The 25,257-nt window shown below is 39.8% G+C and overlaps 3 protein-coding genes across 6 annotated transcripts in view; 1 reads left to right on the forward strand and 2 right to left on the reverse strand.

Annotated features, from left to right (window-relative positions):
- SLC41A2 (solute carrier family 41 member 2) overlaps nucleotides 1–1,971 on the reverse strand; it is a 58,158-nt gene extending 56,187 nt beyond the window's left edge. For 2 of the 3 annotated variants that reach the window (XM_066550654.1, XM_066550652.1), the window contains exon 1: nucleotides 1,864–1,971. The gene's annotated coding sequence lies outside the window, so the exon portion shown is untranslated. The remainder of the gene's footprint in view (nucleotides 1–1,863) is intronic. The other variant, XM_066550653.1, reaches the window with a different exon arrangement.
- A 3,060-nt stretch (nucleotides 1,972–5,031) lies between these two features.
- NOPCHAP1 (NOP protein chaperone 1) lies at nucleotides 5,032–9,289 on the forward strand. 2 transcript variants are annotated; one of them, XM_066550930.1, is made up of 4 exons: nucleotides 5,032–5,119; nucleotides 5,775–5,861; nucleotides 6,800–6,936; nucleotides 8,012–9,289. In XM_066550930.1, the coding sequence occupies exons 1-4, from the start codon at nucleotides 5,050–5,052 to the stop codon at nucleotides 8,195–8,197; spliced, it is 480 nt and encodes a 159-aa protein (XP_066407027.1). In that variant the 5' UTR covers nucleotides 5,032–5,049; the 3' UTR covers nucleotides 8,198–9,289. The 2 variants fall into 2 exon arrangements, with proteins under 2 accessions (XP_066407027.1, XP_066407026.1); XM_066550929.1 differs by lacking the exon at nucleotides 5,032–5,119 and adding an exon at nucleotides 5,369–5,553.
- Nucleotides 8,191–25,257, reverse strand: part of ALDH1L2 (aldehyde dehydrogenase 1 family member L2) — a 30,817-nt gene continuing 13,750 nt past the window's right edge. The window contains 17 exon segments of the mRNA XM_066550928.1: nucleotides 8,191–10,502; nucleotides 11,410–11,609; nucleotides 12,584–12,689; nucleotides 13,248–13,413; nucleotides 14,127–14,225; nucleotides 14,719–14,815; nucleotides 15,084–15,177; nucleotides 15,616–15,703; nucleotides 16,057–16,162; nucleotides 16,267–16,337; nucleotides 17,063–17,213; nucleotides 19,675–19,802; nucleotides 21,414–21,533; nucleotides 21,817–21,964; nucleotides 22,785–22,876; nucleotides 24,255–24,380; nucleotides 24,781–24,915. Of these exon segments, the coding sequence (XP_066407025.1) occupies nucleotides 10,447–10,502; nucleotides 11,410–11,609; nucleotides 12,584–12,689; nucleotides 13,248–13,413; nucleotides 14,127–14,225; nucleotides 14,719–14,815; nucleotides 15,084–15,177; nucleotides 15,616–15,703; nucleotides 16,057–16,162; nucleotides 16,267–16,337; nucleotides 17,063–17,213; nucleotides 19,675–19,802; nucleotides 21,414–21,533; nucleotides 21,817–21,964; nucleotides 22,785–22,876; nucleotides 24,255–24,380; nucleotides 24,781–24,915 (1,983 nt within the window). The 3' untranslated portion in view covers nucleotides 8,191–10,446.

Here is a 25,257-nt window from a genome sequence, read left to right on the forward strand (position 1 = left end):
ATAAGACCATTACATACCATTTTTAAATACTATGCAGTAAACTGGCCAATACTGTGTTTATTGTATGGCAGTTGCTGGTTAAATTAACAGCAAAAGAAACAAATAACAAGAGGAAAAAAACAGACTAAAGAACTGCCAGATGCCTTCTTGACAGTTAGGCACTAAATGATCTGCCACCCTCAGGTTCAGTTTTCAGACAAGTTTGAGACTGCTGCATTCCACTTCCTGAACACGGCAGCTTTCAGTTTTGGCCCTGAGGAAGAGAAAAGCAACTGGGAGAAAAAGACTTGGTTTGACTCTGCACTTTTAAGGCAAGTCATCTAGAAAAGATCAAAACAGAGTCAAAACATAACAGCAAGGCTGTGAAATGTAGTTGGTTGTAAAATGACCCAAATGGAATACCAGCATGAAAAATACCAGGCAAATCACATCCTTCAGCCCATCAAAAGCAGGTGGGTAAGTATGAAATGTAAGAGTTAATGCAGTCCTCTAGATTAAGTAACCAATAAGTACTTACCAGGATGAATCCTAACTACACTTTGGGATCCTGATTACAGGTCTCTACCATCATCACCAAGGAGAGAATTACTTATTAACTCAGGCACTAGGATACAGACTTCCTATTGCTTTTGTGGATATATAGTACAGATATTTGAAAAGAAAATTATACACTGTTATTTTTCCTCCTGAAGTATCTACCAGGCATACTACAGTATTTACGGATCCAGTTTCACAATCTCTTTAGGGCAGTAGATGTAGGGACTGCTGCCAAAACGGGTCATCCTATCTGCTCTCATCTTTTTACCCACCTTACTAAACTGGTAAAGTGAGGATAACTAGGCATGTATTCTAAACATTGCTAGGACTCTCCCTAAAGACTAAACAATTATTTTATTTTATATGATCCACATACTGTAGCGTGGTCTATAACCTAGAATCAAATGTGAGTGAAGAGACACTCAACTATACCCTGGACAGTGGGCCAGGGGAAGCAGAAATAATAACATTCAGTGAAACTACAGAAATAGACAGCTACAACCTGAAGTTAACTGAGAATTACTGAGAACATAGAAAGTAAAGTAGAATAAATCACAAAAAGCTTCTATGTTTTGGCAGAAAAGTATGGAAAGAGAATAGATGTGCTATCACACGATAATTACGCTTAAGTACACATTAAATAATGATGGTAAACAAAAAATAGATGGTCGTTGAAGTCTACATGCGTGCTGTTCAGGTAGAGGTTCCATGCTTGTCTAGCGATGCATATGCAGTGACCATCTGGCACATTTTTATGGGTGCAAAGGTGGGACCAGAACTGTCTGTACATACGGATGTAAAGAGCGCCAAGGAATAGGGGCTACTGGGAATGTTGGCCAGGTCTTATGCAAGCACAGAGAAACCGAAGAAAAGGCTCATTGTCCCGGCTACCTGGAGCAGTGAATAATTACGCGCACATGATGAAACGCGCTGCGGGGCTTTGAGGAGAGCAGGGTACCGGGGCGCGGGCGGCAGGACACTGGTCCGCCCGGCGAGCAGCGGAGCCCGCCCGGCGCCGGGGGGCAGCTGCGGGGTGCGGAAGAAGGGCGGGCGGGAGCGTCGGCGCCCGCAGCACGGGGAGACCGAGCCCCACGGCACCCGGGAACGCCAGCCGGGGCGGGAGGCAGCCGGCAACGAGTGCCCCCCAGCCCTGGGCGCTCTGGGCACCCTGGCATCGGGGCGGGCCAGCGTGGCTCTCAGGGGCCCGCTACTGGCCAGGAAACTTTCTCACCCGCGGCCCCCGCCACCTCCCCCGGCTCGGGGCGGCAGGTCCCCGGCCCGCCCAGCCCCGCTGCCCTCGCTCCCCGCGCCGCCCCCTCCCCTCACCTGGGCGAGAGCGGTGCCGGCAGCGTGGGGGGGTGGCGCTCCATCGCTGCGGCGGAGCGGGAGCAGCTGTCGACGGTGACAGCTCCGCGCTAGGTGAGCGCCGCCGCCACTGAGCAGGCGCGGAAGAAGGCGGCCCCCGCGATGATGTGGCCCGTGATACGCAGAGCCGCCGCCGCCGCCGCCACCGGCCGCTCCGAGCCGCCGCTGGGCGACGGAGGGAGGAGCCGAGCGCCGCCGCCCCGCGTCGCCCGTGGGATGGGACAGGATGGGATGGGATGGGAAGGGATGGGATGGGGCGCCGTGGCCGTTGTCGCTCCCAGCCTGGCCCCCGGGGCGAATCCCCGCCGCCCGACGCCCGCTGCCCGCGCTGCGAGCCCTCCTGCTTCCCCTTGTCACTGCGTCCTGCCGGCCCCTCGGCTGTAGCGGGGGACGAAGCTGCACCCTCGCCTCTCTGCCCCCGCAAGGGCCCGGCTGGTGCCCCGCAGCCAGGCAAACAAAGCGCTGGGGAGTGGGGCGCCAGACCGCTCCCCGGGCAGCGGCGGCGGCGGCAGTACTTTTGCTTCCACTCGCAGAAGCTTTCTTGGCCGTAGCATAGGAGTCGCCGTTTTGTACTGACTCCTGACTGCCAGTTACCAGGACATTGTCGCTCTTTCCTGCCAGTTGACAAAAAGCAGCTTCCCCAAGAATCCAATGTTGTAAAGTGTTTGGGTCAGTTGGAATATCCTTGTTCTTGCCCAACTGGACTGTACACCTTGCAAACAGCATGTAAGTCTACAAGTTCCTCCCTTGACATCAGCTGCCTCTATTTAACTAAGTATGAAGCCAAGGCCTTGCTGGACTCCTGTTTTGCAAAACACTTAATATTAACACTTTACATTAATGCGTTGAAACAGTCAAGCCAGCTAAATTTGTGCATTTATTATCAGTACTAGTATTATTCCTCAATTGTTGCTCAACACTTTGAAGTGGTGAGGATGCCTTAACTGGAAGGTGAAAGGGAAGAAAGAGGATGAAAAGAGAAGATTTAATGATGGTGACAACAGCCAAGCCCACAGCATCTCTTTTCCTGTCTACAGAGAGAAAAAAAAGCACTAGCAAGTCACCAAGTGTCTTCTATAAACTGGAGCTAGTTGTGATGGTAAAATGTATTTGCAGGACTGGGGCCAAAACATTCTGCACTACGAGAGTGAAACATACAGGATCAGCTTGAACATTCACCTCAATACCACCTTAAATGAATGAAGCAGCCCAAACTTCAGAACTAATAATTCAGCTGTCTCAAGCCTGTATTTATTGGGGATTTGGGCTGCAGATACTGTAGCTTCCCTACCCTAGTACCAAATCTATATATCCATGGCCTGTGTGAGCTCAGGTGTTTCACAGCTTGGATACTTAGCTGGGCTACCCTACAAATCAGATAAAGATCACATCTGCCTATGTTGCCAACAGGTGAGACTGCAAACCTGAGGTTTGGCAATAGCACCTGAGGGTGCTGTGTCTGGCTTTTCTAATTGCTTGTCTGGTTATCTTGGGCAATCACTTCATCACTCGCTACTACAGGTTCCTTGGCAGCATTATGCCCCACCCTCCATGGAAATCACATCATACCCATGGATGAAATATATTGTTTGAGGTTCACACACTATTATTTTGGGTTGTGTACAAATTCAGAAAGACTCACTTTTGAGGCCCAGGGCAAAAAACTCAGCCCTCAATATTTTTCAGTTATTAAAGCTAGCAATGGGATTTTTCTGGGAAATAGAAATTCTGGAGTGCAGCTGAGGAAGAAAAGGTGCAGGTAGCAAATTCGGTGGAATGCACCTGGCACTGTGGATGGGCTGGGGAAGGAGCAGAGGACACTTGTTTGGGACAGTCTGTCAGGAAAACAGCAGGGTGGTCTCTTGCTTGAGGCCTTGCAGAAATTTGCTTCTTATTCATGTTAATTCCAAGATACTGGGATCTGGGTGGTTGTGTGGTTGGGTTTTTTTTCCTTTGTCATTTTCCTCTGTCCTTTGCAATGGGGGCCTATAAACACCACTTACCTGATTACTATTTATTCTCATTTTCATCTTGGACTTCCTATCTTGTTTCTTATGAACCATTCAGTTTTCTTTTTGCAGTTTACACATTGTCTAGATGTGAAAGGACAGAAACTGCAGAACCGATAAGGACAGATAAGGACAGAGATTGCAGAAGAAATCCTGACTAACAGGCTGTTACTATCAGTGTCAGCTGAACTTGGTGGTTTTGTAAGTTTCTTTTCCTAAGGATGATTAAAACTCCCTCAGGCTCTGATATTTAATTTTAGGTTCATTTATCAAATTTTGAAAGTGAAAATGGGAGAGTTTTGAGAGACAAGCACCTACTGGCAGGTGTTCAGGTGATGTTACCTGCTGGTAGATTGGTTCCACAGGCTCTTCATGGTGTTGGGATGGACTTTTTGTCCCAAATCACAGAATCAATCAGTTTGGAAGGGACCATAGTGAATCATCTGGTCCAACCTCCCTGCTTAAGTAGGGTTTGCACAAAATTGTGTCCAAACAGTTCTTGAATATCTCCAGTATGGGAGACTCCACAATGTGTCTGGGCAACTGTTCTAGTGTGTGGTCACCTGCACAGTAAAAAAGGTCCTCCTCATGTTCAGGTGGAACTTCCTGTGCATCAGTTTCTGCCTCTTGTCCTGTTGCTTGGTAGCACCAAGAGGAGCCTGGCTCCATCCTCTTGTCATTCTTGCCACTGATGAAATCTCCTCTCAGTCATCTCTTCTCAAAGCTAAACAGGCCTCCAGCTGCCTCAGCCCTTCCTCTTAAAGAGATGATTCAGTTCCTTAATCACGGTTGTTGCCCTCGCTGGACCCACTCCAGGAGCTCCATATCCGTCTTGTCCTGAGGAGCTCAGAACTGGACACAGCCCTCCAACTGTGCCTCACCAGGGCTAAGCAGAGGAGCAGGACCACCAACCTTGACCTGCTGGCAATGCCCTTCTAAATGCACGCCAGGACACGGCTGCCCCCCGTGCCTTTGCCCTTGTTGTGTTTCAGGAGGTTCAGTCCATGTCACGACGATCTCCCAGCGGAGCGCTGCCCCGCTGTCGCGCACGGGCGGCAGCGCCGCTGCTCCTCCCGCCCGGCAGGGGGCGACCCGTCGCCGAGCGCGCGGGCCGCTCCACTTCCGTGTGGGCGGGCGCATGGCGGGCCCCGGCGGCGCGGCGGGGCCGGCCGCGGCCCGGGAGCTGCTGGACGTGCGGCCCCGGCCAGGTGAGTCCGGCACCGGCCTGCAGCCAGCGGGGACTTGGCTCGGCCCGGTAGCCCGAGGGAGGGGCTCGTCGGGCCGCCGGTGACCCACTGGTGATTGCATCCCGCGTGTGTTGAAGAGCTGCTGTCGCGGGGAGGGGTAATGCGGGGAAATCCACGTTAAGCTACGGGAAGTCGGAGCGACGTTTTTATGAGAGCAAAGAAAAAAGTTAAAAAGACAGAACGCTGCGCTTTAATTAATGATACCAGGCGGATGGCTTCGTTGGTGGTCATAAGGATAATAAGAATAAATAATGCGGAATTCCCTGGCACCCGTTTGGGTTTTCCGGCGCTGCTGCTGCCCACGGTTAGCAGAGGTCATTGGCACCCGGATTTAAATCAGTGCGACGGCACGCCTCAGCTCCCACCTCACCGTGCCTTGCAGAGGGGAATTAGAGGTTGTTTTTCTAATTGCTATAACTCTAGCTTAATCAAAATTTGTCTCAAAAACAGCTTAAGGAATTTTAGCTTAAACTCAAGGAGTGTATGAAAGGTGACCTGCAGGCTGAGACCCCTGGCCTGTGTAGCCCAGTATTTCTTCCAAGAGCAGAAAAAGCTGATGGCAATTATGGAGAACTTGTAAGCTTAAGCATTTCAATACTCATTTGTTTGTTTGCAGGGCTGGAAAACATTTTGCTGATTAATTCAAAATTAAGCAGCAAGAAGGCCACAACTTTACAGACGGTTAAGGTGCCAAGGAGCAATGGTAAGTACGGAGGAGCTTGTCCCTGGTACTGTGTCAAGTGATAGATAACATTTGTGACACAACTTTTGCTTTGGTGCTTTCCTTGAAAAGGGAGAAGCTTTTGTGTTCAGTTTCTAGAGGTGGTAGATCCTCCTCCCATTACAATTCCATGTCCCACTGGTGAGTCACATAACTGCTGCATAACTAGATTTTGCAATGCTGGCGTTACAGCTCTAAAGATTGTTCTTTCCCAGTGTATTTTTTAGAAGATTTTGTTTTTGGGGCTCTTTTTTAGAAGTAATTTCTCAGTATATTTGTTGTATTAAAGCATTTAATTTAAAAAGGGCTCCTGTCAAATTATTTTATGTTTTGTGATTGATCTGAAATTTAAAAAGATTGTTACATCAAATTCTTTGTTGGATAAAAGTCTCTTCAAAAATGACAGTGTTTCAAAGATAGATTATACCTGTTAGATCTTTGTGGAGCTCACCTGAAATAGTACCTCTTCTTAAAGAAAGAAAACTAGTGTTTGGCTCATCTGCATGTGTGGAGCAGTTTATTTGAAGAAATTGTGGAGGTGAAAATATTGTCTTCCTCCAAGGAAGGGTTATGAGTGTGATTCTCCTAATTCCATTGATTACATTAAAATTCTTGTGAAGTCCCACTGGAGCTGTATAGGATAAGTGCTTTATACTTCAACCTGGAGCTTCCATCTCTCTTCCACCATCTTAATTTCAGAGTTTCTTTTGGTAATTATGTTGACCTTTCATTAGTCTATCATGGCATCTGCTGCAGCTAATTTTTCCATCTTCTTTAAGACCTTCAGTCTATACTTAGTTATTGTAGACAGCTGGAAATTACAGTTGAAATGGAATCTGTTATAAAGGCTCATATCTGAGGTATAAATGTGAACACTAACGAGCATCTCTTTGACTTTACATATGTATGTATCTTTTCAGTTTTGGACCGAGTACAGAGCTTTTTACCACAGATGGCCCAGGCAAATGATGAGCTCAAAAGAAAAATGGTAGCAGCACCTACTCATCAGTTTGATATTGAACATCTAGACAGTGAAACAGAAGAAGTTATAGAAATGGTAAATATATTTTCCTATTTTAACATCAATCTAGATGGGATTAAAATAACTCTCTGATCTTAGAATGAGTAATATGATAGATAAAGTGACGTCTTTACCATCATACTTGAGGAATTTAATCACAGGGGATTAAGTAGTTTAAGACTGGAATAAGACATGCTTTTGAATCTACAACTCTGAATCAAAAGTAAAAAATTGTATTTTAAATGTCATCTAGGTGATTATGTTTAGAAACTGGACAATATAAAGCCTAGTAAGGCATAACAGAAGGCTTTAGTATAAGAGTAATAACTGGCTTTCAGCTCTGCTTTGTTGGCATTTTTAGGAATGACTAGATCTTGGGTTTAGAAAAGTTGTTAGTGTTGTTGTGATCCTTTGTTGCTGCTATTTGTCTGTTTATTTACAGTCACATAAATATTTTATTTCTGTTTTAACTGAAGTGCTGCAGCCACATGCTTATATAAGAAAACTTTATTTTGAAGGTGATATATGTGCATGACCCAGCCAAATGCCTTCTGGCCAAGGAGACCTCAAAATTATGGCTCTCTATATGGATATAGGAGATCTCTTCAAAAGATATTCTGGTGGCTTAAACTGCTTGTTATTTTAGCGTAGTTGTAGTGCCCTGAATACTACTACGTTATAAGATATAAACTATATTAATATCTATATCTACATGTGTTTGTATTTTTGTAAAGACCCCTTATACACTAAATGTTTTAATTTGAATTTTTTACTGAAAAGTAGTTTTGTTGCCTGCTGCTTGTTAGTTTAAATACCTGATTTAGACAATCTGAGTTCAGCTATTGACTAAGTTCTTTCTTTGATAGTGATATAAATATGGCCTTAGATTTCCTATAGGCCAGTAATATTGATGAATCTCTTCATGATATTTGTAAATCCCTAGGAAAACCCAAAAGTCTTTTTTATGGTGGTTGTGATTTTCTTATGGTAGCAGGCTGTTTAGTGTGTTTACCTTGTTTTATTCCAGTGATAGAAGTGCTGTAGTGTGTGTGTATATATATGTGTATGTATGTAGTATATATAACATGTAAACCAAGATTTTTTTTTTCAGAATGTGGCTGTAGTTGAACTGAGTGATTCTGATACAGATGAGGAGTCGCTGACTTCAGAAGATGATTCAGAATCTGATGAAGATGACTCTGTAACTGATGAAGTGACAGTAGACAACATTAAGTTTCCTAAACAAAAGGGAGAAAAGGGCAAAATAGAAATTTTGGACAGCAAAGCAAATGAGTAAATCCATTTTATTTTACTTTTAAAAACCCCAAACCAACCAAATCATGTTTTTTCACTTCAAAGAGTTGTCCTTTAAACCACTTTGTTTCCCAGTGTAGCATCTCTGAGGATCCCATGAAATGCTATAGTTTACATGGTGGAGAATTCAGGATCCGCTAATGGCTGGGGAAGGCTGGGTTTCTGAAGAATGAAGTGCAATTTTATTCATCAAATAACAGGGAAATGCACTTCATAGTAGATTACACCAAGAAAACAGCTAGAGTAAAGGGGCACTTGAAAGTTGAAAATTCTTGTTCTGTCGCTTTGTTCTTTGTTGAATAAAATTTTTTTTTATAGGAAGATAGAAGTTTTTGCTTCAGGGGCAAGAAAGAGTTAACTAGGAAAAAAGCTTTGTTTTCATATTCTATGTACTGTGAAGTGTTATGTACACTCTCTTCACTATTAAACATGATCTTTAAGTACCCTAGAGGTATGTCTACATTTCATTAATGGCAGTGACTGCTCAACACTGGAGCCGTGGCTGAGCTCATTTCCAGCTGAGCCAGCCTGGGTAAGGACAGCCATGAGCAGAGAGTTCAGCAAAGGATTACTTAGTACTTACCCTGTGTGCCTGCACTGGCTCCACACCAGCACAGGGAGCTTAGAGGCTCCTCTGGGAAACCTTTGTAGCTGTGGTGCAAACACCCTCCATACTCAAAGGATCAAGGCTGCCTCTGGGGTGTTAAGATGGCTTTAAGCTACACTTCTCATCCCCCGATTTCCCTGCCATGTTTCCAATCTCCATTTTGTTACTGACAGAAGGATGAAAAGGTGAATTTTCTGTTGGCCTGTACTTAAGTTGGTTTGACACAATTGTGAAACCAGAATCAGTGAAAATGTGTCCCATTTTATTTACCTCAGATTGATCAAATACAATGGTTTGGGCTATTACATTTACTTCATAGATCAGTCTGCATTTCAGAAGAATCTGTCATGCTCCTGGATGTCATTGTTTCTTGTAAAGGAACATTGTATTTTCTACACCATTAAAGTAAAATTTTCTATACTGTATTTGCTCAAATATTAAACTTAATGTCATGACTTGAAATCTGCAGTTATCTATAGAATTTATTTTGAATCCTGTACTTAAAGTTCTAGTTTTAATACCTGTTTCTGTAGTATTTGTGGTAGGAAATAACAGAGATTCTAGTCTTTCTTTTACAATGTGGCTTAAATATAAGATGATTTACTGATTAAACCACGGAATATTTTAGTGAAGGGGAAGGATGGGGATCAAAGAATCAGACTGCTACCTTTAATAACAGCCCACAGATAAATGAACTTTGGGTGTTTTTGCATTCTAAGAGCAAGGAGTCTTAAAAGGCTTAGTTAAATAAGGTCTCAATCTATAGAAAATTTCTTCCAAACTGAAAAAAGTTTGAAAACCAACATCTGATCTTGGTCATTTAACAAGGCATTTTCCCAGAGATTAAAAAGAACTCAAAAGTGTGAAATACAAAGTAATAATCATACAGTATGAAACAGTGATTACAGTCCATGTGCACAGACACAAAATGTGATTTTAATCCATTAATGTAACCACCTTTCAAACTGCAGGCAGATCACACATTCTGTATCAACAAAAAGGTAGAAAATATTTTCAGTAACTTTAGCTTGATATGCATAGTTTAACACCAATATTGAACTCTGTATGTACTATACAAAGATCATAGTAAGTGCACTTCCTTGCATTGATTTACTTCTTATGGCACAAAGATTTTCTGAACTGCTGAAAAGTCACCAGAGCAGAGCGTTTCATTGCTACCATAAAACCTGAACTGGTTTGTAGCAAAAATGGCATAATCAGTATATTCTAGTTCAACTTTGGAAGCCTAATGACTAAGGATTTAAAATGATCATGTAAACATTATGTCACAGAAATATGAAGTAGGTGTGTGAGAACTTATTCTTCAGTTCTATTTAAAAAACAGAAACTGAACCATATTCTTGGGGGGGGTTTGGTGAGGGGAGGATGGGGGGAAATTGTGCTACCAGCTGTTGCTGCTACATAATTTAAATAACTTCAGGGTGATTTCCAAAAGTCATTGTCTGTCAGACTAAAATCTGGACCTAATTTGTAGAAACTTATCTGTGGAATGAGTATTTGTTTTTTTGGTTGTAGCACTGCAGACAGCATATCCTAGGTGTGGTATCAAGCGCTTCATGTGGTAATCAAGATTCAAACTCTGCTTCCCAAGTGAAGTTGTTACTTTAATATTCTACAGTGATGGCTTTGGTTCTGAGATATTCATGAAGAGCTTCTTCACCTGTACAAGCACAATATTCACCTGTTAGAACAGCAGCTAAATGAATTGTGTCAGACTGTAATTTTTATTATGAAAAAATTTGAAACACTGTAGCCAATATTTGAGTCCTTAAGGAACAATGAAAACTAATTACCTTCCCACTGTGATTTACAAGCCTGGTTTGACAAGGGGCTAGACCCAACAGATGTGGAAGAAAAAGGAACTGGACTTTACAAGCAGCTCCCCAAGCAGTAGCAGTCTTTAGAGGGCCACTGGGGACTCATAGCTGTATTTATGAACTTTGCTTCTCCTCTATTAAAGGTCAGAGATAGAGAAGCTGTGTGAAAATCAGTAATCTTTTTTTCCCTGACATCATCACTCATTTTGTTTTCAGGAAATGTCTTTGAAGATTCCAAAAGCAAAAATCTGTTGTGTGAATGAAATTTGATTTTCCTTTTTTCTCTCCCCTGAAGCTTGATCTGTCCAGACTTGCAAAGCTTCTTTGACAGAGTGGACTTCACTTTTCTAGAAAGTTATTTTGAAAAGAGAGTGGTTTTAATGCATCTTTTTCTGAGTCTGTTGACAAATTTTGGTGACATTTTAAGCTATAAAAAGTTTCCCATGCTCTTACCTAGACGAGAAACCTAAATTAGCATTCTCTCTGAAGGAACTAATATTTTGGCCAATACCATTGTTACTTGACAGCCTTTTGTAGCCTGTACAGAGCTCTAAAAGCTGTAATTTATTTGTTTGCTCTCAGAGCAGTTGGAGAGGAATATTCTGTGTTATTTAACAAATGTACAGGAAATGATGAATGGGAGGTATTGAAGTGGGAATATTTAGGGAGGGAGAGGAATTGGGTTAAGGATTGTAATTCTTTCATTGATTAGGACTCTGAGACAATAAATGAGGGAAGGGGACAACTTACCTAAATCTTTCCCAAAGCCAGACAGTTTAAATCCACCAAATGGCGCTGCCACGTCAGTTTTGTTGTAAGTGTTAATAAAAACTGTCCCAGCTTCTAGCTTTTCACTGATGTAGAGAGCTTTGTTTATGTCTTTTGTGAAAACTCCTGAAGCTAAGCCATATTCTGTGGCATTTGCCCGTTGCAATACTCCATCAACATCCCTGTGGGGGAAATAAATTATTTAATTGCAACTAGGTAAAATAAACAAGTGTTAGCAACCTTCTACCTTCAGTGTCATTGAAGCAATTTTTCCCATGGCCTTTCTTCTCCAGTGAGCTTTTTAAAAGATGACTTATTAAGGACAGATCTGTGTGTCAATCTGACAGATCCATGGCAGTTCACACCCTTGTTTCAAGGTCATGAAGCTCGTAACTTCACTTTTCAAAGGTTAATATCTACACTGAGAAATGCCTTGGGAAATGTTGCTACTGTACAACTTGGGAATTAGAGCAATACAAAAATGCCTGGTAAAGCAGATGATCAATCAGTTTGCTAAAATTGTGTCCATCTTTACAAGTTAATGCAGAATAAAAGCTGGAATTTAAACTGCTATCAAGACATAACTTTTCAGACTATTTCCAGAGTGCTATTTTCTGTCTGCATCTCATCTCCATACAGCTTCAAAAATCAATAGTAGTTTAAAACTTTAAAAAATTCAATGCAGTTCCTTAAGACTACAGAATTTATGGATGTGAAAGGTTATCTACATGGCCGGTTCTTAACTTTATTATCAAACTGCAGAAGATGAAACCTGATGGAAATATTTATGTGAAGTTTCTATGTAGTGTTTTAATCTCATCTGTATGCTAAATAATTCTTATGATCCAGAATGAAAGAGATTAGAAAATACAATTTACAAAATATATAGAGGAATTTTCATTTGCAACAGTAATGTGCCAGTGTTACACAATACACAACACTGCAGTCTTCTATAACAGGAAAAATAAGTAATTCCACTGGGAAAAATACACATTTTGTAATTTTATCAAGCTGTTGCAATTACCACTCAAATTTCACTAAAACGTTTCACTAAATACTAGGTATTCAGATTGGTCTAACAAGATTTTACAAACTACTGTGTATGCTGTTACTTCTTCACTTTGGGTGAAAATACAGTAACCAGACGAGAACATACCCATTTTTAAATTTAGAGATGACCATCACAGGACCAAAGGATTCTTCCTGGGCAATATACATATGGTCTTCAACATCTGTGAATACAGTGGGTTCCATGAAGAAACCTAAAGAGAGGATAGAGCATGGTTTTGAGCATGGTAAAAGTGCTTAAGGGTTTGCTGTTGTCCAGGCCATTTCTGTCCCATGCTTTGAGGTCATAAATAACTTGCAACTTGAAACAGAAAATAATTACAAATGAAGTATGAATGGAAATGCATGCACTTCAAGAGAAATAGCAGACAAAAGGGTAAAAGAACAGCCTCTACATCAGTGATAACGTGTGCTGTTCCCTGCCAGGCTGGGAGGTCTGCGTGCCACAGCCCAGGTGACTTCTTGGGGGAAGACCCTGTTATCTGACAGCAGGAAGACAAGGTTAAGGCAAATCACAGAGGCCACTGTTTTTCTTGCTACTCGACAAGAAGATGGATTGTAAGATCTAAATAAAGATCTCATACTTTATTTGCACAGCTTCTCATAATATGAGATTTGAAAGCTCTGTAGTATCATGGGCTTACCTGGTACTGTTCCCACAATACTGCAACTCCACAAAATACAGCTGAGACAATCGTGACCGCTCTTGTATAAAGTGTAGAAGTTCTAAATATCTCTGGAAAGCCTTTTACCTGGTCTACGTACTTGTCTTCCTCCATACACTAGAGTGGCTCCTTCTTTTACTCCAGTTTCACAGTATTGCAGCAGCTTTTCCAAATGTGCCTTGTGATTTTGTGGACCATGATCTGTAGATCTGTCAAGCGGGTCGCCAATTTTCATCTTTTTTATTTCTTCAACCTATGGGTTACCCAATTAAAATGAAGTTACATAACACAGCAATATTGTTAAAGTGACCAGAAATTAGGAATGCTGTCTTTGGTGCTAGGAAGATGGAATCTAAGAAAATACTGGATTCCTAGATATAATGCTTTTCCCTTTTTATAATTAGGCTTTGTCTTTTGTTTCATAATCTCTAATAACTTCCTAAAGTTTTTGATGCTTTGTTCATGTGTGTATTATCTTCTGCTATTAAGATAGGTATGTAAAATGTTAACTTTTACCAGTGGTAAATGACTTAGGACAGACATTTCCTGTTCTTAAGCAAAATAAATGAATTCTCCAGTGCCACAACATGGCGACTATTGCATTTTTTAATAGCGACCTTTGTATTATTCTAGCTATGCTTCCTATATTCCTTTTTTTGACTTTACAGAAGCCTTCTTCAATCACATTGACCTGAGTTCAGTAATTATTTGTAATCTTATTTTTCTAGTCAAATATGAACTTTCACTGAAGGTACTGCCACTTATCTGTGTATTACTGGTACAAATATCTCCCTTCAATGCTTCCTTTTAACCATGTAAGAGGTCCCTGAGAAGCATCACTGTCTATCATAAGCAATAATGAGAAAATGGGTCATTGAAAATAAGAAACACAAGTGTGTATAAAACTAGTGGATCCTTCTGCCACAGTAAAACATATGCTTAAACTTTAGTCCTTGAATATCTTACCACTTTTCTAACAAACTCATCATGAATTGATTCTTCCACAAACAGCCTGCCAGCTGCAATGCAGTTTTCTCCTTTGTTGAAATACACTGCTCCCATACCCTGATCAGGAAAAAACCATAAATATTTATATGCATTTTGTTCAGTCTCCATTCTGTTCCCTTAGGTTGTATGCAGTGTTTGTGACCCCAGAGGCTTAATGCTTTATGTTAAAGGATATTACCAATGCAACATCTTATTTATGAACTTTGAACACAATATGGCTGGTAGGGAAGGTGAATTATTATGATTGATAATTGATGCATGATTGATTGATTGATCGATTGATGAACTAAAAACTATATGGCAATACGGAGCTCAATTCTTTGTTTTGTTGTAATTGATAATGTATATTTCTTGTAGTATTGCCTTTTTGGGGCAGCATGGACAGTTAAATTGTGCTAGCATAAAGAAATATGACTGTTTTCTAACAGATCTCAAGGTTTTTCATGTAAAGGATCCCTGGTATTTTTTTTGTCAAGTCAAGAAGAATATGGCAGTACTGTGAGGATGTACACAAAGGCTTTGAATAAATTTTACTTCAAAGTAACATTACCATTTTTACAGCTCTGTCAAGTTCACAGTCACTGAATATGATCAATGGTGATTTGCCACCAAGTTCCAGAGAAACTTTCTTCAGGTTAGCAGCTGCACTGTAAAAAATAAAAATAGTAATATAAACCCAAAATAGTAATATAAACCCAATTTTTAATATATTTTTCAATTATTTCCTTTGAATCATAACTAGTGAAAATGTATAAACCTCTACTGTCCAGTAGTGACTTAACAGAATTCTACATAGGGGTAAACAACCATATACAGTTATGCTTTTTCATTACTGCTACATGCACAGCATATCTAGTAAGGTACTTCAGAACCAGACTAAGTAGGGTTTATTTATGATTCATTTGCTGAGAGTACCTCTTCATGATCTGTTTACCAGTTGGTGTTGAACCAGTGAATCCAACTTTGCGAACATCTGGATGTTCAGAGAGGTGCTGTCCCACTAAGCCACCTATCAGAGTGAGGAAAGCAGTGTAACTGGATGGTACATGGACAATTTTTACTATTCCAGCAGCAGCACTGGAGCTGCTGAGAAGGAGCTTACACCACAATCAAATACAGTATCACATTTCTATTTATATTTGCAACTTTATTCCTATGACTATGAATAAGCTTCACAATTAGGTGAACAGGTTTCTCTGTAATACATTCTTTTCCAGAGTGTTTATGTCAATTGTGTGAACTTGTAAAGGGTGTAGGCTGACAGCTCCTACCACTAACTAAAGCCAGATTTTTCCAATTCTCTTCTGGAAACATATGAAATCACTGCATGAAAAGATGCAAGCCTAGTACCTGTGAAAAGACCTATGTAATAGAGCTTCAAAAAGGTGAAGAATTTCACCAGTTTTAGCATGACCTCTCCCAGAAAAATAATGAGTTCAAGTTTTACCTGAACCAGGCAGAATATTTATAACGCCCTTAGGAAATCCAGCTTTAGCTGAGAGTTCTGCAAACTTCAAGGAAGTCAGAGGTGTGACCTAAGTAGAAACATTTAGATTAGGTCTCCTGTCTTAATCAAATGCATGATGATACCTTTTACATTCAATGCATCTTAGTTTTGATATAATATTCACCTGTATTGGCATATTAGAAGTGATGGCTTATGGAAAATAATTAATTCTTGAAAATGAGATTAGCATCAGAGCAGAATTGGAGTCAATCAATACTTTTTATCACCATGGCAGTTTGTATTATTACAAATGCACTTTCAAATATATGACACAGTCAACACATGACAGATCAATCTGTGAGTGAAATCTGCTATATTGCCTAAATCATTCTGCCTGAACAGGGGCATCTGGGCCATCTGTATATTTCTTTTTGTTCTTACCTGAGCTGGTTTGAGTACAAGGGTATTGCCTGCAGCCAAGCATGCTGCGCTCTTCCAGGCAAGCATCATCAGTGGGTAATTCCAGGGGATAATAATTGCACAGACACTTCAGGTAGAGAAAAACAGGGAAAGATTACATATTTGATGGCAGCTTTTCAATGGCTTTTCTGCATGTCAAATCTGTCACTAAGAAGAAAAAGTGACACTCACCCAATTGGTTCTTTCTTGGTGAATGTTAGATTATGGTTTGGCCGGGCCTGGTTAATTGGAATTGTAGCACCCTAAAAGACGAAGGAGGGACAAATCTTCATATTGATTTATAACTTTTATTACAAATATATTTGCCATGTAAGTATGTTTCAGAAAGCTACAGAGTAGGCTTCAAAACCACAAGCATTTTTGCATGAGGGAAAGGGGAACAGCTGCTTCTACTGTATGATTTCCTATTGTAGATATTGTAATCGAGTCCTGATTGTCAGCTGGGTGAAATAACAGCACAGATTAAAAAAAAGTATGGGAGAACATAAATCAAGGGTCTGATGAACAAAAAAAAAGCTGGATGATATTCTTGATTGGTCTCAAAGATACTGGAAGAAATGTTCTTGAACGTGTGCCACACGTTCTGCCATCAAGCAAACTCACCAGCCTTGGTCAGACTGCAGCAAAGCTCAAGTCTCTGCACTTACCTGCTTAATAAGCACAGTGACATTCTGCTTCATGAATAACCAAGAGCTGACCAAGCAAGTATATCCACTGTGACACCTCAGCTGATTTCTTCACTATTTAGAGCCACAGTCTAAATCCATATTCTCCAGATGGAGGTGGACTTTCCTTTTGTATTGACAGAGCGACCCATTCTAGGTAAAATTCTAATTTTGCTTTAGTTTTTGATTCCTCAGTAAATTTTTCCTTTTACTAATTTTTGGCACTGTTTCAGAAGAATAACAACAAAAAAGAAGTGTAGAGAAGCACTGCCATTGATCATTTCCTTTACATATTCACTTGCCTGAATTTTGTCACACCATCCAGCAAAGTATCTGAATGTTTGCACAGACATTCCAATATGAGTCTTCAGAGCTAAAGTGTAGACAGCTCCTGAGTCAATAGACTCTATTGTCGCTAACTCCTCTTGATGTTCTTCCATCAGATCTGCAAGTCTTTAATAAAAATGTTAAAAATCTGCATTATAGGAAATGACATCTAAAATTATATTAGGTGTGGCAGAGAAGCATAATCAAAATAGCATTGCCACTACATTTGGAGGTGGAGGCACCGCCCTTAATATCAGTGAAGGATTGAACAATTGCCCATTACTCTGCAAATGTCTTCACATTGGCTGTAGTAGAGACTGAATGAAAACATGAACTGTGCAAACTCACTTAAGGTGTAAGTAAGACCGTAGTAAGTATTACTAAATTGATAATAACTATCAGTGTCTCAAAAATACATCTGCACAGATTGATACCTGTACTTATGAGGCACTACTGTTAGTTTAGTGTCCCCTGTTCAGGTCTGTTTGCATCAAAGAATTTTCACGTTCAGTCCTCCACATTGTCTCACATGCATTAATGTTTTTCTTCAACTTCCCTCTGAGATTTGGTACTCAGATATATAATCAGTGCTCCCACGTAATTTTAAGAGCTTAAGAAAAGTGCATTTTTGATCCTGTAAAGAGTATTCAAAACTGGGTGTGAAACTTGTGAAATTTTTCCATTATGTAAATTCTGACCATTTAAAGCATTTGCATAGCTGAGGGAAAATGTTCTTTTAGTACCTCTTTTAAGTGTATCTTGGAGACCCAGATACAGGTCACGGCATTGGCAGTGTTGTGTAAGAGAATGGATTTGGGCATGTGAGGGACAAAGGAGAAGGTTCCATATAAAGTGTGCTTAATATTTTCTATTAATGATTCCTTAAGACAAAGCAGCAGAGCTAGGAGCTTTAATGGCACACACATTCTCTTTGGTTCAGCACTCAAAATCTCCAGTTTGAACAGAGGCCTGAGAACAAGGGGCCTTATTTCAATTAAGGTGGTCCAGAGATAGCTTTTATCCACTGGGAATGGTTTGCAACATAAACACTCTGGTGTTTTATCCTAAAGAATGAGTTCCCTAAGCAAAGCTTTTAATCCAGGGATAACCAGCCCAGTGTAAGGGAACTGTATTTTTCTATACCTAATATAGCTATTCTTGCAAATCTTCCAAGTCTAAAACAGAGCAGGAGTTTTCACACCTTAAAATTTTCTCTTTAGGTCAGAGTTAACTTTGTCTCTCAAGTACTCTACATTCCTGATACAAATTAAACACAAGTTTATGCATGCCTTGAATATGTGCACACTTGTGAAAAACATAAGTATTTAATGTTCAGCTCTGACTTGCCCATTTTCTCTTGTGATGACTACTAACTTTGCAAGAGTCCTGCAGGCATTTTTCCATGGCCTGGTCACATAGTTAATAAGATAAGAATGTTTCACTTTGCTTTCATTCTTTTTTTGCTAAGATTCCTGCAATGTCTTATAAAACATGTGGCATTTTTTCAGGAGAAGCAACCTGAAAAAGTAGCTTCTTTACTCATATCTGCTCATTCATTTGCATGTTTAGACCTGAAAAAGCATTGAAAGTTTTTTATATAGCCCACAAAAGAGGTTTTCTTTATAGGGAAGCTCTGATGCTTCTAGTCACCTGAAGTTTGCAAGACAGTGTTCTCCCTCTGCTTTGGGAGAAGCATCGTACTGCATATGGAGAATCTATAATACTTGGGATTTTATTAGCTGCCTCCTGTGTCATGCTCACACTATCTAATCAGCATTGCCATCTTTCTAAGATCACCTCTACCCCTTCAAGAATCAAAGCTCACCATTAAAATAGCATTAATTCAACAAAACCTCTGCTTATCTTCTGAACCAACAGCAACACGGCCAAAAATAAGAACCAGGCATTAACTAGACACAGTGAGACAGATACAAAAAAGAGATAGAAGTATCTCAGGTAAATGTTTGAATTAGCTTAGAAAATTCCTGCACAGGACAGTTCTTTCTCTGCAGACCATAACACATCTCCTACAGTGGCTCTTTAGCCAGCTGCTGGCATGTGATCCTGGAAAAATCTAGCATCAGTTACAGTCTACTTCAAAATTAGTGGCAATGAAGGTGTATATTTACTGTATGGAGTGCACATGCAGGCAGGCTTAGCAAGGTCAAATCTCTGCCTGCCTAACTCACACAGACGGTTTTTAAAGCTTAGCCTCATTTATATGGAAGGATGGGGGTTTACAAGGGAATTCTCAATCTTTGCAATGAAACTCATGTAGATTAAATGAAGACATCAAGTATTTAAAATATATTTTGCTCAAATTCTTTGCTTCCATTCATAAATAATAATGAAAGGTTGGCAGCAGTGAGAGACCACAAGTTCTTCTCTGACACAAGAAAGGTTGGCAGGCTAAGAGCTGAGGCTGCTGCACTGAAATCAATCAGGGGGTGAAAAGATGGCTAGTCTGGATCCTCTGACAGTGGAGTTATGAACATCCATCGCCTTCAGAAAATGTATACAACAATTCTTCAGAGAAACAAAACAAGATTTGAGGAAATGAAACAAATGCAAGCTGTCTTGTACATACCTGTACATGAGTCGCCCTCTTTCCCTCGCATTCATCCTCCCCCATTCACCATTTTCAAAAGCCTCCTTCGCTGCTGCCACTGCCTTGTCAACATCAGCCACAGAGGCAGAAGATACACTGGCTATTACCTGTGCAAAGGTAGCATTGTGTTAGCTCAAAAAGAAATATTGGGATACAGAATGTTACTCCTTCCTCCCAAACTTCTAGACTGGGTATAAGCAAATACTTAATATCCTCATCTGTGACAGTTGTCATGGGCAAGCCACGTGGGCTGCAAAAGGTTTAGACACAATTGAGGTGGCAAAATTTGGAGGACACTGCAGGGAGACAGATTCCTTAATCTTTCTTTTTCTTCAAAGTAAGGTGCATTGTCCTGTGGCCACGTTTCTCCTCACAGAGAAAAGCAAGGCACACCTTCCCAAGGATATTTTCTGGGAATTGTAGCGAGGAACCTCAGAGAAAGAAGAAACAATTCTTATCTCATTTGCTGGGCCTGTGTTTGTGCAAAAGTAGAATGCAATATGGAGATTGTTTACTCAAAGTGATAGTGTTTTGTTTCATTGGCCTATCAGGGCCAAGTGCATGTCCAGACTGTCAGTCAGCAGACAGGGACAAGATTCTGTTCAGTTGAGTTGAGTGCTGGTGCAGATTCAGTTTAGATGTAATATAGTATAATAAAGTAATTAATTAGCCTTCTGATATCAATGAAGTCCTCCTTGTCATTTCTTCCCTTCATCAGGGTTGCCCTGCTTATACTATATTGTCCCACTGGATCTCACCCTCTCTTTCCATATATAAAACCAATGTGGTATTGATTTTACACTTCCAACAAAAGCTGAAAGTCTTTTTGTGTGGTATCACAATCTAATATCTCAACATGCTAAAACAACTCCCACATGTTCCATTTCTAAGGAATGGAGCTTCTGTTATCATAAACCACCATAAACACACAGTAGTTTATGATGATTGTGTTCTAAATACACACATTTTAAATCCTAACACAGAATGGTTTTGACTTTCATTCCATTCTATAATGAGTTTCAGGAAAAGTATCAGAGTCTGGCCTCTAATAATAGTGAAATTTTTGTCATTGATTTCAGGAGACTTCATTTACTTCAGAATTAAATGGCAACTACATGAACATCAGAATCACTTCTCTTACATATAATTCACTGTTATGATTTGCTCAACCAATATTGGGTAGTTCAGGACTAAAGAGCAAAAGTATGTATTTTCCTATTGAAAAGTTATTTTTCTTACTGGGAATTTAAAGGGACATTTTAGTGTCAAAATTACCCTAAGGTATCAGATTTATTAAAAAAGTGAAAAAAGAAAGAAGTTGATTACCAACAGAAATATACCAAATATCCTAAAAACATCCTAAAAGAAACACTTCTTCAACAAATAAACTCCATCAATTTCTGTTTGCAAAGCTAAACAAGAATGAAATCAAGGTAAAATATTCAGCTGGGTGTGAAAAGTGATGTAATAATTGAAGTAGAAGTAGGTTATTTTTGCTTTGCAGCTTGACTCAAATGGGAAAAATTGAAGAATACGCAAAATGTAAAGTAAACTGAAATTTGAAATTATTTCAGGAGGTTGTTTAATTTATTATACTTTAAAATTAAAGTTTTAAAATTTAAGTTTTAGAATTAGCAATATTCAGGTGATGTTTCAGCTTTTTAATAGGCAATACCAATAAAATAAACTGGCATTGATCATATTTAGAAATTACTTACTGATCCATCTGCTGGATTTACAGTGTCATATGTTTTTCCATCATCAGCATCTATAAATTTCCCATTTATGAAACATTGGTATGGCATATTCACAGTCATGTTGTTTATATTTTTTGAAACCTGGGTGAAATAAAAACCAAATTATTTTAAAATTATAATAACTAAAATTTTAATGTAGCTTAACAAGCTTTTGATATCTGCAGCCAATATCCAGACACATTTTAGCCTATATATGTGGCTGTTAGAAGTAAAATGTAATGGAAACCAGATACAAATATATAGAAGTTTGTATAACCAAGTAGTTTGCTTTCCTACTGCATCAAGCAGTCTAATAAAATGCATTGTCTGCCCTCCCCTAAAACCCAGGAAAGATTAAGCAATGACGCAAAATTAAAGGCCTTACATAATCAATGACTAACTCTTCTTCTTTGTCTTCTCCTCTGAGTCTTCTGACAGCCATCTGAATAAAGTCTGCAAACTTAGTGGCCATATACACATCTTCATTCTGTAGCTGCAGTCCACAATGTTTCTGTTTGATCTCTTCTAGCATTCTAAAGATTTTGAAGAAGGAGTAAGTTTAATTAAAAATTAAAGAATTCTCCAGATAATTGAATCATTAGAAGGGCAAAAGGGATCAAAACTGGGCCTCAGTTTGCATACATGTGAATATGTGTGTGTGTTTCTCTGACAAGGGCACAGAAATGGTGCACTTTCCTGAAATCTGTTGGTTTAATTGTGGATGCTATGAAAAAGAAAATGTCATTTCTGGAATACTCTCAATAAAACTTTTGAAAATCAATTACTAGAAAATATTGATATGCCATTGGAAAATAATATTTGGGACTACTCCAACCAAAATATGGAGGACTTTGAGCTTGGTAGGTAACCAGCACAATAATCAGTTTGTTTAAAAATGCTGGTTTTATATTATGGTCTGTGCTGCAAAAAGAAGGCAAACAAGGTGACCCAAGCCATGACAAACTCAGTGCATCTTTAAGCATGGGCTCAATTCTTTCTGTGAAAGGTTTCTCTTTCCCTCTGGGGAGGTCTTTGCTCAGGTTCCCAGTCAGTCCTCTGGTCTGGTGATACCTGTGGCTGCACACAGACAGGTTTGAGCATCACCATGCTCCCCTGGGCGTGATGTTCCTGAAGTTTAGGGGAATTTTCCTTCAGTGGAAAGAGCAGGATTACAGCAATATCTCATAACTTAGGGAGAAGAACTGCACATGCTTCCAAGGTAAGAAAGGGAATATTAAGGTTATTGGAAAACATAGAGGGATTAGGTTTTTTAACACCACTGATTTAAATGCACCATGACAACTTTTTTCATTAACTTTGGCTTTGCAATTTTCTTATTTTGAATATTCCTACCTGACAACATGCATAGACGATGCACCAGATTTGAAGAAGTCTGTGGAGTCCTCAATCACAGCAACATTGCTTAAAATTCTCTTCCAAATAGCCTAATAATACAGAGGCAATAATGAATAATCATCTAATAGCAGAAAGTATTTATCCAACTGTATTTTCCAAAGTATTAGTACTTACAACATATATTATTTCAAAGGTTTCTAAAACATGAAGTTATTTTAAGAGGGTCTAAAACAGTCTAGAGACATGATGTCAGACAAGAAATTTTTCAGTACAATTAGATGATCAAAATATAGTATTTTGTCCATGGTAATTTTACCCAGTCAGGCAAGAAACCTGAATGGTGTAATGCTAAAACTTTTCAGGCCCATTTTTAAAAGATGCTTTATCCTCCAAATAATAAGTTCCTATTGCATTACAGAATGTGTCATCAGTATAGGCATTGACAGCCTGGGGCACTTTATGAATGGATTGATGGTATTTCAGGCACCTGGCCAAGCCTGAGAAGTAGTTTAAGCTGCATGCATGAGATGGAGAAATAAACAGTTCAATAACTGGTAATGTAATATTTCAATAAATTATAACTTAGTTTCACAGTTAGCAGGCAGTGTCATCAACTGATCAGTTCATACTTCTTTTCATAATTTTCTCAGTCATTCAATAGCTTCAGGCAGCATTTAGGTTGCTGGCAAGCAGGTTCAAGGTAATCTTGAATCAGAGGTTTAAAATATTAGTACATGAAGCTGCCTGACCTGTGCCAAAAGTTAATAACCCTGCTGCAGAATCAGCACAAGGGAAGACATCTATGATTCATTGGCTCCGGCACAAAACTTTAATGATAAATGTGGCTTTCAGCTAAGCCCCTGACATTACAGAGGGATGGATTTCAGGAGTGGGTAGGAAAGTTCCTCTCTGGCTATGAGAGTTTTCTGCTCCAGCTGTTCCCATCCCTCTGGCAGCCAGCCCCTTGTGTGTGGTTGTGGCAGAAGAAGTGCAGACAGGTACAGTGAGAAAACTGCTGCCTTTTGCTTTTAGAAGGCTGTTTTGAGACTCCCTGGAGCTTGTCCAACAGGCCCATTCTGAGCACATCCTAGTGATGAACACCACAGTGAAAAAAAGATTCCAAGAACTGTCCGAGGCTGCCAGTGTTGAAAACCTCACTTCTATGAGGTGAAGCTCAGTCTGTTGTTCCTCATCCCACCTTTATAACTTGTAGATATTTACCACTACCTGCACTGACTGTTTTTGTATCACCTGTATCTGAAAGAAAACTTCGTAAAGTGAGACAAATACACCAGTGAATCCCCACTTGAATTAATATCAATAACTAAACCTTCACCCCCAATATACTTTGAGTACATTTTATCAAAAATTTACTTGCATGACTAAACAAAATATATGCCTTGCCAAAAATAAGTATGTTATGCTTTTGTCTGAATAATATCCCACTGAAGCAGTTTAGGGGATTACTCTGATATCTTCTGCAATCTTTTTCTCCTCTTCTGTAAGTTCCAGGGCAGTTGTGTCATCAGCAGAGAAGTATTTAGATGCAGGGATCATTTTTCCATCCTCCAACTGCAGATTTCTCACTAGTACCTGAAAAATGAGAGGATATGATTTTAAATTGTTTGGGAGGTAGCACATCCTTGGGTGAAGAGTTTTTAGGCATTAATAGAGTGATTGAAAAAGTGAAATAAATTGCTTCCAGGAAATCTGATATGACGCAGGCAATTTAGCACAGGCCACTCGTACCTGTCTTTTAAATTCTCTCCTAGTAAAAACAGATTTTACTCCATATAGGAAATTACTATGGATTGAGTGAAAAGCACAACATGAATGTCTTCTCTATAGGATGGTAGAGGATTGATAAAACTCCAAGTGAATGAGCTGTCAGTCGTTAGCACCTGGATTTATTTAGCTTGACAGTTCCACACTACTTGCCCTTCTTGCTAAAACTATTCCATCCATGTTTATGTTTGCCAGACTGAGCACTTACCATCTTCCCATCATTTCCAAAAACAACTAGACCATTCTTTGTCACAAGTCCTGGTCTTGAAGCACCTTTTATTGTCAGCTCTTGTCCAGCAGGCACTGAAGCATCAAGTAATGATGAGCCATAAAAAGTAACCACCTAAAAAGAAATGTAATTAAAAGTACACAGGTTAGAGGTGTGTAAAGTTTTAACAACTTTTTTATACTGTTTTGAAGCTTTAATATAATGGAAATAAAATATAATTACCTACATATGGAAAACATATTACAACATTTCTAGATCTTTACAACTCAGAACAAGTAAAACTTTGCAAATTGCCTAAACCTGCAAAGCAGCTGAGCTGTAGCAATGTGTATACTGCAACCAGTGCAGGAAAGGGAGCAGCTTTTGACAGTGCATGCCCAGAATGAGGGACCACTTCACTCTATAAAATTTCATAGATTTATTTTTGCAAACTATCTAGGCCCACATCTCCTTAAA

This window comes from Molothrus aeneus, chromosome 5, assembly GCF_037042795.1.
Source record: "Molothrus aeneus isolate 106 chromosome 5, BPBGC_Maene_1.0, whole genome shotgun sequence".
In the NCBI taxonomy this organism is placed as follows: domain Eukaryota; kingdom Metazoa; phylum Chordata; class Aves; order Passeriformes; family Icteridae; genus Molothrus; species Molothrus aeneus.

Bases quoted from the DNA above. Each gene is read 5' to 3' on its own strand.
- NOPCHAP1 (XM_066550929.1), top strand. From the start codon at position 5,370: ATGGCTTCGTTGGTGGTCATAAGGATAATAAGAATAAATAATGCGGAA. The intron at 5,554-5,774 runs GTTGTTTTTCTA...GTTTGTTTGCAG, and splicing joins CTTGCAGAGGGGAATTAGAG to GGCTGGAAAACATTTTGCTG. The intron at 6,937-8,011 runs GTAAATATATTT...TTTTTTTTTCAG, and splicing joins CAGAAGAAGTTATAGAAATG to AATGTGGCTGTAGTTGAACT.